Consider the following 14590-nt stretch of genomic DNA (forward strand, 5'->3'; position numbering starts at 1 on the left):
ACATAGTCATGTCAAGTGTTTTCTTTATGTTGTGTTTTTCAAAGTCTTCAGAGAGAATGAGGACTACAAGAAAGTCGACATTCTTGAGAAGGATATTTAATAAGGATTTCTTACAGGAGGTATTTAATGCTATACAAAGAGAATGATGACTTCAAGTAAGTCGACATTCTATGGGTTTGTAAAAAGGTAACTAGAGTCTTTTCAAAACCTTTATTATATTTGTTTTCTTTGTGTAGCCGATTTTCATGTTTTGTCTTTTTCCTATATTTGAAATCATTTCTTTAAAGATGGTAACTAGAGTCTTTTCAAAGCATATTATATTTGTTTTTCTTTATGTAGCCGATTTCATGTTTTTATCTTTTTCCTATATTTAAAATCATTTCTTTAAAGATGGTAACTAGAGTCTTTTCAAAACATATTATATTTGTTTTTCTTTATGTAGCCGATTTCATGTTTTGTCTTTTTCCTACATTTCTTTTCATGTTGTCTTGTATATGATGTAAGGTACAATTATTACATTTTGAAATCATGTCAAAATACCTTTTTCATAAAGGGTTGTAAGAAGGTACAATTATTAGTTTTCAAAAAGGAGCTTTTTGAAACTATCGTATACTTTTATGATATAGCTTTTATGAATGAGTATGTAATATGCAATATGCATGTTCCTGAAGGTTCTGTTACATATGACTCTAAAGAAGAAAAAAAAATCTTCATCTTGAGGTACCCGATCTCTTCAGTTGATCTTTAGGAATGCATGGCTCATCAAGCTTTTTCTTCAAGGAGTATGATTGCACTAGTTGTACTTGAATAGGAAGTCTCCATCCTTTTTGGGTGAGATATTCTTGCATCAAATACTCGTTAGATTTATGGCAAAACATATTCAGTCATAATATAACATTTTTCAAGAGAACATATTATCATATCATATAAAATCAAAAACGACAGTGTATCATATTATGTGACATCAAAACAGAGTTTCTCAACAGCTCTCACCTTCCTTTCTAAGAATTTCCAAAACTCTATTTTTTTTTACTTTTTTCAAAGTTTCCAAATTTCTTTAAAGTCCCTTTTTAAAACCTCTTAAGCTTTTTTAGGAATGAATAAGGACTCTACTAAGAAGTTCTTCTCAACCCTAAAATACAAATTTCAGAATTAATAAAAAATCATTAATTATTAATTAATTAATAATTATCTAAAAGCTTCCAAAAATAGACAAATTAACTTAGGAGACTTTTTAACCTTATTTGACTCCAAATTAAAGCTTTTAGATCAATTTAAAGCTCAAAAAAAATTGGGCATGGATTTGGATTTAGATATGGATCCGGATCTAAGATCCAAATCTATCTTCAAAAATCTATTTGGATTTTGGACGGGACCAAATCCAGATTAATATGGGTTTTGGATACAGTCCAAATTCATATTAATTTGAACCAAACTCATTAGATTCAGTCTGATCCAAATCTGGATCCAAACCGACAAACTGCTCTTTTTTTAGAAAAACACAAATTTTGGGTCAACCGGAACTCGAATTCGACAAAGTAACATACTGTTGCACTCGGCATTTTGAGATGCATCCAACGCTATATTACATGAATATCAAATTTTGAGTTTTGTCCAAAAATAACCTGAATTTTACTCAAATTTTGCTTAAATTTAAAGGTGAAAATTAAAACTCTTTATCTCGCTTCGATTGGCTCGTTACGACCTTGTTGCTGGGATCTGGGCCAAGCCCATATTCAAAGACATTAGTCTAAAAACTGAGCCTCAAATGTTTTTTCTTTTATACTTAGCCACATTTTTGAAAAATCTAAAAATGACTAAGTATGAAAATACATGATATTACAAAGGGTGATTGGGACATTCACATGATACTTGCAAAATTTGCCTACAACAATAGTTATCACGTTAATTTTAGGATGACTCCTTATGAAGCTCTATACAGAACATCCTATCGATCACCTATGTATTAAGATGAAGTAGGTTTGCGAACTGTGGATACTTAATTGCACTACAATATTATACTCAACAGGTGCAGAAGATATGAGATAGACTCCTTAAGGCTCAAAGTCGATATAAGAGCAATATAGACCAATGACGCAAAGAACACACTTTTGATGTAGGAGATTTTGTCTTTGTCAAGGTATCTGCTACCAAGACTATGTTTCAGATTTGTTGGTCCTTTTAAAATCCTAGAATGGATTGAAGAAGCAGCGTACCATTGTGGCATTACCTCCTCAATATGCATAAATTCATTGTCTTTCATGTATTTATGTTGATAAAATACATCCACGATCCATCACTTGTCATTCAATATGAGAATGTAGATGAACTGACAATGGTGTTGAAGCTAATGGAAATCATTGACAGAAGGAAAAAAGTGTTGAGATCCAAGACCATTTCTCTCTTCAAGGTTCGTTGGCAGCACCACGGTATCGAGGAATATACATGGTAGCCTAAGGCTAGTATGAAGAAGAAATATCCCTATTTGTTCAAGTAGTCATTGTATTGAATTTTGGGGACAAAATTCTTTTAAAGGGGAAGGATGTAACACTTGAAATTTTTCCATAATTTTTGGATAAATAGAGATAGTTTAAAGTTTGTTTGAATTTTAATTTGAATTTAAAGAGTTGCATTTTAGCATTTGGATCTAAAAATGGATTTTTATTTGGATACTTGTATTTGGATCCAAATGTGGATCACAAATGGATCCTGGATTTGGAAATGGGATCCAAAACTTCATTAGACCGGTATTTGTTTCGAGCAAGAAAGGCTCATTTGGTTTTCAGTCTTCGGAGTTGGGGGGCAGACTACCACTATATATTGTCTTAAAAGATATGTTCATATCTTCAATAGAAGTAAGGATGCATTCTGTTTTTCTTAGTAGCCACTGGTGGGATTTCTCTCAGTTATAAACCACCCTCAATGGATCTGTTTTAGTAAGTCATTTAGGAAATTAAAATATATGACAGAATAAACACTTGAGTGGTCTACTCTAACTCATGACAATAGCATATGAATGCCCACATAAAGGGTAGAAAGAGAAACAAAAGCCTTACATTTGAGCAGATTCACTTTGTGTTAAACTTGTATTAAAAACATGCCTTAATAATGCGCTTAATCATACATATGTTTATATTTTAAAATATGCTTCATGGATTTAATTGCTATAATTGTCTATTTGGATGCATCATGATTGTTAAGTTGCATTGTATATGTTTTGAAAAGATGCATGGCTTTATGTATGCTTGTCTCTATATATACATACATTATTATTATGTTTCTACTGAGACTCTGACTCATATATCATAACCATTTAAGTAATAAGTAATAAGCTTGAACGATGGCGAGTGATGCCAAGAAACCATTATTTAGATCCGAGATTTGTTTTAAATATAAAAACTTGTCAATTTATTTTGACAACTGTTTACAAATAATCCATTCAATTGACGAATGGTTTAATTTGGCGCATGAATGATATAATCTCCTTTATATCTTGGATTTAGATTCTTGAGTTGGAACTTATTCATGATTTGGACCTGGACCCAAGTTTAATATGAGAATTGGATCTAGTATCATGTTGAGTTAAAATACCTGTAACCCGCCCAAAATTTTAACCGAAACCAAAATGAATATTTCTGATGTATTTATATTTTTTATAAAAGGGTTTTTATCCTTGGTTATCTCATTCGCAAACTTAGTTCTAGTGGGCTAATATACGCTCATGTTTGCGCTCAGGCGGGACCCTTAGTGTTGAATCTGGTTGAAGCATTGCCATCGATAAGGCCTTGTATCATTCACTTGAAAAAAATGGATATATTTTTGGGTTAAAATTTTGGGGCTTTACAACACCTCTTGAGAATTTCCTTCCTTTTAAAAAGTTCACACACCCTAATCCTCTTGAGTGCAAACACGAACGTCAATTTCAATAAATCATAGTATTGACTTTAAGTCATGGACAACACAAATGTTGGTTTAGAACCCAGAAAAAATTGGTTGTTTACGTTGGTATATCTCAAGGTCTACAATTCTAATGGGGATTCCATTATCTGTATATGAAAATAGACACTTCAAAGTAACACATATCAAAATTGAGCATCAAATTGGATTCCAACATTGCGCAATCAATTCTGCAAGAAGACCCAATTTTCTTCTATAATATGTTGACTATTCTGTCATTTTTTTTTGCTTGCCATGACCAAGAAAATGCAAATTTTGACCCAATTTTGAACCAATTCAAGTGATTCTTAATTCTAAAGTATAATACACACTCCCCAAAATCTCAAGAAACAAGAATCTCTCAATGATCAATTGGAATAAATTTTCATTGAGCAAAACAAACTAGTTGTAGCTCACATAATTTTGTATTTCTGTATAATTTCCTTATTCTCGACTATTGCTCACTCATGACTTCAAGATCACTAGTCATGCTTATATCTTTTGCAAGATTGAGTTCCCCACAATATCCAACAACAATAAACTCAATTTCAATTGAAATTAATTAAGATCAAGCAAGGATTCACTATAATTCTATAACCCAACATCATAATTCTTTTCTATCAATCTCAATCTTGGAAATTGACACCAAGAACCCAATCTTCCATAAAACTCAACAAGAATTCAATTTCAAACTATCTTCACAACTTTAACAACTGATCTAATTCAAAACAACTGTCACCTGATAGAGGAACCCAACTCACAATGGATGTCCACAAATTCATGCTTCTTAGATTGCATAAACTCTTGATGTGTATTACCTCCTAGAACGTTTCTTGAATTTTGGCTTATGCGCCTCTTCAATTCATGTCCCAAAGAGGATTTGCTGAAGAACTCTATGCTTTTACCCACCAATCTGGCTAGGCCAGATCAACTTGTATGTCATACACCAAAATGGACCCATAATTAGTCCAATCTTGAGTGTGAATTTTGATTGTTCATATCTGTTTTTGGGTATTAAATAAACGCAACAAAGCTTTACAAGAACATGAAAATGAGCATGAACATTTACAAAGCATTCAAGCAACTCTATCTAATAACTATCCCTAATACAAGACAAAAATTCAACTATGAGATGATTATCATATCCTCTAAAAGATCAAATTAATAACTCCATCGTGGTTCAGATGCTTGATAACATTGTTGGCATCCTCGATAAAATATCCTGTTTCTCTAAACTTGCTACCTTTATCAAAATTCTCACTCTGAAAAACAATAATAACATTTAATAAGCTACATGCCTAGTAACTAACTAATTGCATCTTTAATAATTAGTTTTTCAGAGTTTTAAAAAGAGATATTTTAAAATGACTTTTTTGAAAAGACAACATAATAGATTTAGAAACACTTTTGCAACCTCATTTTAACAAAATCAGCTTTCTGAAATGTGGTATATACGTAAAAGAGAATAAAACTGATTTTAAAACACTTTGCAAACTCATGAAACTTTCTTTTTAAAAGCTGGCATTTCTTATTTTATTAAAATTTTTATAAAACACTTTTAAAAGGTCCAATTCACAATCCCATCAAAGGTCCAAAGGGTCGCTAAATCCCAATTTTACTTAGGCTAATAAAATCCCTCTATACATCAAATGGGCTGATAACACTAGAGGTGGCGGGTTCCACCGCCCATTGGAAATCCAATTAGGCCAAAGATCTTGTGTTCCTTTCAGAAACTCCAATAAGGCGGTCATTGGTGGGGGATTCCACCTTTTTCATTGGCTACATTAAAGGGCCACGTGATTTTTCATGATTAAGTCAACTGAACTAATAATCCCAATGACAAGCCAAACGGGCTGATTACCCTTATTTAAACGGGCTTGTAACCCCAATGTGGTTGTCAACGGTCAGCAATCCACTTACAATTGTGTGAACGAATATTTAAATCCAGACACTTAAAATCAATAAGAATAATATGCTTTTAGAATAAAGGACTTTGAAAATATTTGAAATGCAACAATTTTTTTATTTTCAATGCCCAATCTAATTTTCTAAACAAAATAGTTTTATATCAACTCAAAGATGATAAAACAAACCCAAAATAATATTGGAAACAATAATTAAATTCATAAAGATATAGCCAATCACTTTTGATGCAATTTAGCAAATCTAATGGTTTTTTAAAACAATTTTAGAAAACCAATTAACTGAAATCAGATGGCATTTTAAAACAATTTTAGAAAGCTAGTTTAACTTAAAAGATGTTGTAAAACCATATTTAATAACAATAAAGCCTTGTGATGTTTGAAAAATCACATAAGTTGTAATCAAATATTTGGTTTATGAGATTTACTTTCAAATTATGTAATTAAGATAAAAAATGAACTTTTCAACGTTTCAAACAAAAGCTATAAATCACCTAATTCATTTGCTTAAAATAATTAATTTATCAAGACTATAATCTCATTATCAAGAAACTAATTTAGAAAGTTCAAATCTAATTATAGAAATATATGACAAATTACTGACTTCAATAACTTTAATTATGGAAACTAAAATTAATTATTCAAATAATTAACTTAATGCATTCATGATCATAATTATCAAAACTATAATTACTTACAAAACTAAATTAAGAAACTAATTATTAAAATTAAAATTAATCACTTACCTAATAGTGGTAGTCGGCGCCAGTGTCAGGTTGTTCAAGAAACAATCCAAACTTTTACTTAAGTGGCTGGGTCACCTCCGACAAGCTTGTGTTCGATGAGATTTCTTTCTCTTACTTCTTCTAATATAATTGGTGTCTCACATTTTCTTCCACATAATGCATATATGTTGTCATCTAATGCTAAATTAAAAGTTATTATTCTAATCAAACTCTATCAAAAGTAAATTGATTATATAATTTTTTTACAAGCTCTTCCAAAGTTTCACAATTACCTAAATTGTTGCCACTATTCATAGTCCTTGGTAGGCCAATAATGGAATTTATTATCATAATCTTCTATTTCCATGAAAAAATTGATAAGTGCTACAGTAAGCCAACGAGTTTCTAGGGTTCTACTTTAACTTGCTAACATGTTAAACACTTGGATACAAACTAACTAATTTCTTTCTTCTTGTTTCTCTACCAATGTTTTGTTTATAAGTTCTATACATCATGGTAGTGTGTGTGAGTAGAATATCGAGAACATTCAAGTCAGATTGCAACTATTTTCAATTTCATCCTTTAAAATTTTTAAGGGAGGATCCTCTTTCTATACATCTCTAATTCTTAAATGAGCAATGGTTGGAATTTCAAATTTATTAACGTGCAAGCCACTACCTGGTGTCATTTATTTTCTAACTCAAAGCATTTGTGGCTATGCATAGACGATATCGAATTACAAAATTGTAACCCTTAAAAAGTTCCATCTATTGCCTCTACCATGTGTTCAACTCTTTATGAAAACAAATACTTCAAACTTTTATGATCAATATATATCTCAAATTTCTCTCTACAAAGATAAGTTTGCAAATCTTCAAGGAAAAACTATCGATGCTAATCCTAACTCATGTGTTGGGTGATTTCTTTCATAGTCTTTCAGTTAGGGGTGGCAATCGTGTCGGGTTGGCGGGTCGACCCGACGGGTTGGCGGGTCAGCATACCTCAACCCGAACCCGACCCGTTTATTAAACGGGTCGGTTGTGGCAAACACGAACCCGACGTGTTTAATAAACGGGTAACCCGACACGACCCGCCAACCCATTTAATAAATGGGTTGGGTCGGGTAAACGGGTTCTCAGGTTCGCGGGTCGGGTTGATGGGTTGACGGGTCGGGTTGGCGGGTCGACGGGTTGGCGGGTTGACCCACCCGCCTAACCCGTTTATTAAACGGGTCAGCCGGGTTGGCGGGTTGGCATACCCCCAACCCAAACTGTTTAATAAACGGGTTACGTGGGTCGACCCGTTTATTAAACGGGTTGGCTTAAGCCCAACCTGAACCCGCCTAAGAGGCGGGTTGGCAGGTCGTGTCAGAAATTGCCACCCCTACTTTCAGTTGCTTTGATGCATATGCACTCTTCAAATTTTTTTACTCAGAGAAACTGCCTTAGGTGCAAAGACCTAGTCGCATTGGCTCAACCTACCGTACTAACAGTCTCTATCCATGTCAATGTAAAAACTCCAAGGGCGTACCCCTCCTAAGGAGTCACCAAGCTTCAACTTGCATAGGGGTGAATCCCCACAAAATTTGATTCTAGACTGCCTCTCAAATGGTCTAGGCCCCATCCCACTATGCCAAACCTTTTGAGCCTAAATTCTTCTATTTTTCATTAAAATATATTGTAACTCTTTGAATAAAACATCATTATAGTTTCAAGTCCTCTAATTCCAATTAAAATAGTCAAAATAGAATCCAATCCATTCTCATCCCTACAGCTCTACTATGGTTGTTAGGTTTTTTTTTCGGAGAAATTGATTGCCGAATTCAGAGTGTTGGAATAGAGGTATGGAAGGATTTAGAAGTAATCCTTGTGCTTGCTAACTACTTGGGAGAACAGTGGTGGAGGCACGTTATGGCCAAGGTGGGGCACGTGGCCACCCTTACCAAAAGAACTCGCCCAATGGGTATCAGGTTAAGGTGGGCAATGCCCACTTTGAACATACATTAGAGGTGCCTAGGTCAGGGTGGTCACCGCCCAAACCTAACCAAAGGCCACGGCATGATGTGTGCCCAACCCCACCTCTCTCTCTCTCTCTTAGAATTTCTGCTCAAGCCATGGTCAGGCGTGCTGCTCGTGTGCGTGGCTGCATCCATATGTCTGCCATCCGATGGTCTCTCTAGCACACTGAACATCCAAACTTCTTCCTCTTGTGTCTTTTTTAAGGTTATGAATTTTGGTCTTTGCAATTAGCATATGAAATTAATAATGATGTTTGTTATGACTTAGGATTTAAGTTTTTTATTTACTTTTTCTTAAATAGTTGCCTATCAATAATTCAGTTTTAGGGCTATTTGTGTATTTTTTTAAATTAACATTTATATTTTTTTAATAAGATAGATATTTATTAGTTATTTCTATATTTTTCTTCAATCACCATTAGACATGATTCCACATGCTTGATTTTAGTTAGAATTTTGGGTTTTTGTTAATTTTTTGTTTTAATTACCCTGTGTATGAAACTATAAATAATATTTGTTAGGATTAAGGGTTTTTATTTAGTTTTTTTTGAATAGCATGAATATTTAGTTAGGTTTTAGTGTTTTTTAATTAGCATATACATGTGAATGCTGTTTGTTTAGTATTTAGGTTTTTTATTTAGTTTTTATTTTTTAAAAAACATGAATCATGAATATTTCATTAGGTATTAAGGGGTTTTATGATTTTTTTTTTTCCAATTAGCATTTAGGTACCTCTCAAAAAAATTAGCATTTAGGTATTTATGTATTTTTTCATTTCAATTAACTTTAAACTTGATCCCACATGCTTAGTTTTAGTGATAAATTTAGATTTTTTATTTTTTTAACTATTACATATATGAATAATGTTTGTTACAATTTAGGAGTTAGGATTTAGGTTTTATATTTAATTTTATAAATGACATAAATATTTAATTAGGTTTAAGTGTTTTTGGTATTTTTTTCAAATAACATTTAGGTGTTTGATTTTGGTTTTTAAATGAGACAAATATTGAATTAGGTATTTTGCATTTTTATTTTTAATCAACATTAAGCATGAATCTACATGCACATTTTTAGTTAGAAACTTAGAATTTTACATTTTTTTTTTCAATTAACATGTACATGTGAATGATGTTTGTTTAGGATTTAGGTTTTTGACCTTTTTTGAAATAGCATGAATCATGAATATTTTATTAGGTTGTATATTTTTTTTTGTCTTTTTAAATAACATTTATGTACTTCTTTGTTTTTTCTTTTCAATCAACATTAAACTTGAATCAATATGTTTGATTTTAGTTATAAACTTAGAATTTTAGGATTTTTAATTATTATTATATATAAACCATGTTGGTTAGGATTTAGGATTTATATTTATTTTTTAAATAACATGAATATTTAATTAAATTTTAGTTTATTTTAGTGTGTGTTTTACTTTACATTTGTGGCCAACCCTAGTTTAGATCCCTGGCCGCCACTGTGGGAAGTTCTCAAAGGGGAAATTAAAATCTTTCCTTCCAAAGAAGCATTTAGCAATTGAATAATCTGTGGGAAAGATTTGAAACAAGGATTTGGAAGAAATTTGGTTAACGTGGATTCCTTTTTCCGTTTCCGTGATTCCACAAATTTCTTTGTCCCAATCAACTCGCTATATATGTGAATTGGAAACCTTGTACTCTTCTAAAGAGCCCGCAACTACTACGATTCTTTTCTGTTTTTTCGTTTGGGAACTGAACTGCTGGTAGGAGGAGTTGAAGGGAGGTCCCGCGAGAAGCCCTTGGCTGTTATCGGACGGGACGTGGCGAAGAACCCTCCCGCCAACGGTACACCATAAGCCAAACTGAGAGGAGGAAAGAGGAGGCGAGAAAACAAACGGAGAAGAGCACTCCTTCCTCCTCCCCTCCTCTTCCTGATAAGACTGACGAGATGGCATTCTCGGTTGCCCTAGTTTCGTTGTTCAGGCGATACGGAGTCCCACTGGCTCTGCTCGCTCTTGCGATATTCTGGCAGATCTTCGTCCTCCCTTCCGCTTTCCCTCCTTCTCACTACGACGGTATTCTGTTTTTCTTCTCCTTCTATATTCCCTCTTTCCCCATTACCTCTCTTTACTTCCCCTCCATTTTTCATGTCATGATCGATCGATGCCTCAAATTGTAGCTTTTGTTTCCGTTGAAGAATTCGTGCTCATCCACCGTTGCGAATACTCTGAACTATGGGTTTCATGTTTTACTATGTGCATCGCCGTACCAACCCTTCTTTTTTCCTTTATTTTCGTCCGCTAGGAGTGCTGTTTCTCTCTTTGTGATCTTTTCGATGAGATCAGAAAGTTTGTTTCTTTTTGCTGTTTTGCGTGCGTGTTACGTACTTTTTTTCCTCTCTTCTTGGAAGATTGCATCTTTTGACGTTTGGCTACATTTTCTGTTCTTATTTCAGTGTATTGGCTTTCCACATAAATAATTCATGAAGCTGGGCCCGTAATTGATTCAGACAACGTAGTTCTAACTATGGGCGATAAGTGAGTTAACATAGACTAATCAAAGAGTCACTAAAGATCAAGAAATCACCAGCCATATGGAAACTTAAAGATGAGGCCATGGGGGCCTAGAGAGTTCCCAAATAACTATCAAGTGAAATCAAATTATATTTATGCATTTTGCTAGCTCAGTGAACTTTTGGTAATTGGCCAACTTATATTAGTATTCCATCTAAGTCTGTGAATGAAAATTCTCATATCATGTTTGATTTGCCTTACTTAATATATGCCTTTTCTTTTCTGGTTCTGTGTCAAGTGATAATTTTCTTCATCCTCTCAAATTTCTATAAGCTCATTAGCTGTGATTTCAATGTGATCAGTTCTTGGTCTTAAAAGGTTTTGCTCTATTGAGGAAGTCAACGATACATATGCCAAGCTGGTGGCCAAATGGTAATCATAATTTCACAAGCTTAATATATGTTTGTTCTACAAATAGATATATGCCAGGACTTCAGCTTATTACCATTTTTTTCTTCATGTTATAGTAATGCATGTTTTCTGTCAATTTACCGAGTGCTTTATAATTTCAGGGATTCTGGCAAGGACATACCAAAAATAGATGACTTCGTAAAGGTCAGTAAGAACCCATGTCTATTCATGGTTTGATGCCTAGGTGATTAGTTGCAACTGAGTTTTACTTTTGATGGTTAATACAGGAATACTATTCAATTTCAAGAGATAAAATCTGCTAAAAGTTAATGAAATATGTTGCTCTTTGCAAAAATTTATGTAGGCCATGATAAGATGAGTTTGTGTATAAACTGATTACCTTTCTTGTAGGCCAAAGTTGACTAGAATTTGACAGAATATATTGTTGAAGTAATTCTGTTCCACTTATCATGGAAAATTTATAAAGTGTGAAAAAGATTATGATGTGTGTTGATTATAGTTAGGCGTTTTTTATTCCTCGTTCCATGCAGAAATCTTAAAGTAAGCTAGAAATGGCTACATGGTAATTGATAATGCTTTAACATCTGTATTTCATTTTCATAGAGATTATCCTTTTCCAATGAACTCAACATTAAACAAGACTTTTCTTCAAATTAAGAATTTTATGCAACTTCAAACTGGTATTTGTGGTTTGTGCGAGGCTTGTATTTGTTATAAAGTTGTTATAAGTGCTGGTAGGGAGGCACTACATTTGAGGCAACATACAAAATCTTTGAAATAAATGTGTCCCTCAATGGAGATCAAAGGCTCCAACTTTCAGGAAAGGGGCATTTGAAGGACTTTTTCATATATGTGGAATAGAGAAAGAGCTAATAGAAAGGCTCAAATCTGGAGCATTCTTCATTATTTCATTGGCTCACTGGAATTTTGATTGTCGTTGAATGCTGGCTACATGTACGTAGTAGTAAAGCTAAGAGGTATATTAATGCATAACTAAAGCGTATAATTTATTGCCAACCATTCATTTTTGTCTTTTTTAGAAAAGGTTTGCTTTTCTAATTGTCATTTCATGACTGTTCTTTTTCTGTCGTCTACTTGTTTCTAGATTCGTTATGCCTTCGAGTTGCTGAGCAATCCCATATGGAAAAGGGATTATGACATTTTTTCTGTTGATGAACAATTGGTGAGTTTTTTACTTCATTATCATTTGATTTGATGCAAATAATGTCAATCAGAGTTGCTTTATCCCTTTTGAATTGCAGTCGAAATAATGGAAACTTCACATCCTACTGTAATCATTTATTGGGTGCAGCATGCTATTGAAAATGTTAAGAAACAATATGCTGGGGAGAGCTTTTCCAAAGTAGATCTACCCATTCTAGATTTTCCATCTTCTGGTATGGGAATGTTTGAAGCCTCATTGTTGTTTATCAATGCAACTTGGGTTGGTGCATATGTTTAATGTTTATCTTAATTTTAATAATTTAATGTGATGGAATCATATTCATGTGCACGATGCTTGATATTTGACATTTTAATAGCTCCTGTGGACCGTGTTTCTGATGATCTCACGGCAAAGGACTTTGAAGCTAAACTTGGAGGCAAAGAGAGCTGGCTTATTCAGGTGGATTATGAACCCTAGATTGATATAATATTGCCTTGTTTAAAGCTTTTCTTCTGAATACACATTTAAAGGTGATTTGTTTCTTCTAAAATCGGACTTCTCATTCCAGCATTATTTTCCTTGCAGGTCTATTCCTCTGGGAGCAATCGATGTGCAGAGTTTTCTAGAAACTGGAAACTAATAGGTATCTGGTGTGCTTCCAATTGTTATTTCTGATTGGTTTTGATGTAATTCATTGTACTGCTTTTACTTTAGTGTTCATGAATGAGTATGGTCACTCTGGTATCTTAATGTTTGCATCTGTTTCAATGCATGTGTCTTCAATTCTGAAGTGCAACGTAAAACTTGGAAGCCATGACTAATTCACTTTTTCTGTTTCATGTAGACATGACATTAGTGGCTTTGAACTTTGTCCTCTTCATATCTTGATATGATTTTAGGTGTTCATTTCAAATTACCAAAATGTCGATCCTAAAAACCTTTTTGCTTTTTACACAGAATAACTGCAATTGTTTCTTTCCAATGACACTTGACAAAGGGATTCTTAACTGAGTTTCAATCTTTTATCATATAACGAGCACTGATGCATCTTTTCCTTTGTGATCAAAGTGCCCTCCTCTCAAAAGGTTCTGAATTGTTTACTTATGTGGGAATTGTTGATTCTTGAGAGTTATATAATGTCAATGACCTTAGAGATGAAAGAGAGGAATCGAATCACTCCCCTTAAGTTGGGGGAGACATGTCAGTCGTTCCCTGTTATGTTTCTGTATTGTGTTTTTCTTTTTCACTTAAAAAATGAGGAAAAAAAGATGTATATGATTCTCTATTATGTTTTTAAAACTATTAGAAAGTTACATTTCTCTTGACATGGGAACAAAAACATAGCATGCTTAAAAAATGTATGATTATGATAAAAAGTGCCCCTCTATGATATCACATTTCCCTTTAAGTTGGGGGAGGCATGTCAGTCACTTCCAACTTGTCAATAATTGTCGAACCCTTCCTAGCGTCTTCAATGAAGATATCTACTAGTTCTTGGAACTTTTTGTTTCTTTTGATGTTGAAACTTAGGATGGGCAGATTTCATCAGAATAACTTCATGGTAATTTTTATGCTTCTTTTGATTTGGAATTTAGGGGCCCACATTTTTTCCATCAGTTTCTATGCCTTTTTTGATACATGAATAATATGTTCCTTGTTTTTCACATTGGTGCTATTTAGCTGGCTGGCTTGAAGGTGTTGCAATAACTGGTGTAGTGGAGCTTGGTGAGGTTGAACTTGCGGCATATCTTGCTGTTAGAAGAAAACTTACTGGGCAGCCAGTCTTTGAGCATGGTAACTTTTGATTAGGCATTTGTTTCTCTCTATTTATTTCTTTCAACAGAGGGTTAATGAATGTTATTTTTGTGCTAAGCTACTAGTTTGTGCTTCAATAGATTGTTTTTT

The 14590-nt window shown here is 33.5% G+C and overlaps 1 protein-coding gene across 1 annotated transcript in view; it reads left to right on the forward strand.

Annotated features, from left to right (window-relative positions):
- The first annotated feature begins 10043 nt into the window (after positions 1-10043).
- The window catches only part of LOC149816856 (DNAJ heat shock N-terminal domain-containing protein), a 205400-nt gene continuing 200853 nt past the window's right edge, over positions 10044-14590 (forward strand). Inside the window, exons 1-8 of the mRNA XM_089987245.1 lie at positions 10044-10650; positions 11451-11520; positions 11661-11703; positions 12626-12703; positions 12833-12917; positions 13062-13144; positions 13271-13328; positions 14366-14479. Of these exons, the coding sequence (XP_089843371.1) occupies positions 10524-10650; positions 11451-11520; positions 11661-11703; positions 12626-12703; positions 12833-12917; positions 13062-13144; positions 13271-13328; positions 14366-14479 (658 nt within the window). The 5' untranslated portion in view covers positions 10044-10523. The remainder of the gene's footprint in view (positions 10651-11450; positions 11521-11660; positions 11704-12625; positions 12704-12832; positions 12918-13061; positions 13145-13270; positions 13329-14365; positions 14480-14590) is intronic.

The sequence above is a fragment of the Nuphar pumila genome, chromosome 14, assembly GCF_984573655.1.
Source record: "Nuphar pumila chromosome 14, dmNupPumi1.hap1.1, whole genome shotgun sequence".
NCBI lineage: Eukaryota > Viridiplantae > Streptophyta > Magnoliopsida > Nymphaeales > Nymphaeaceae > Nuphar > Nuphar pumila.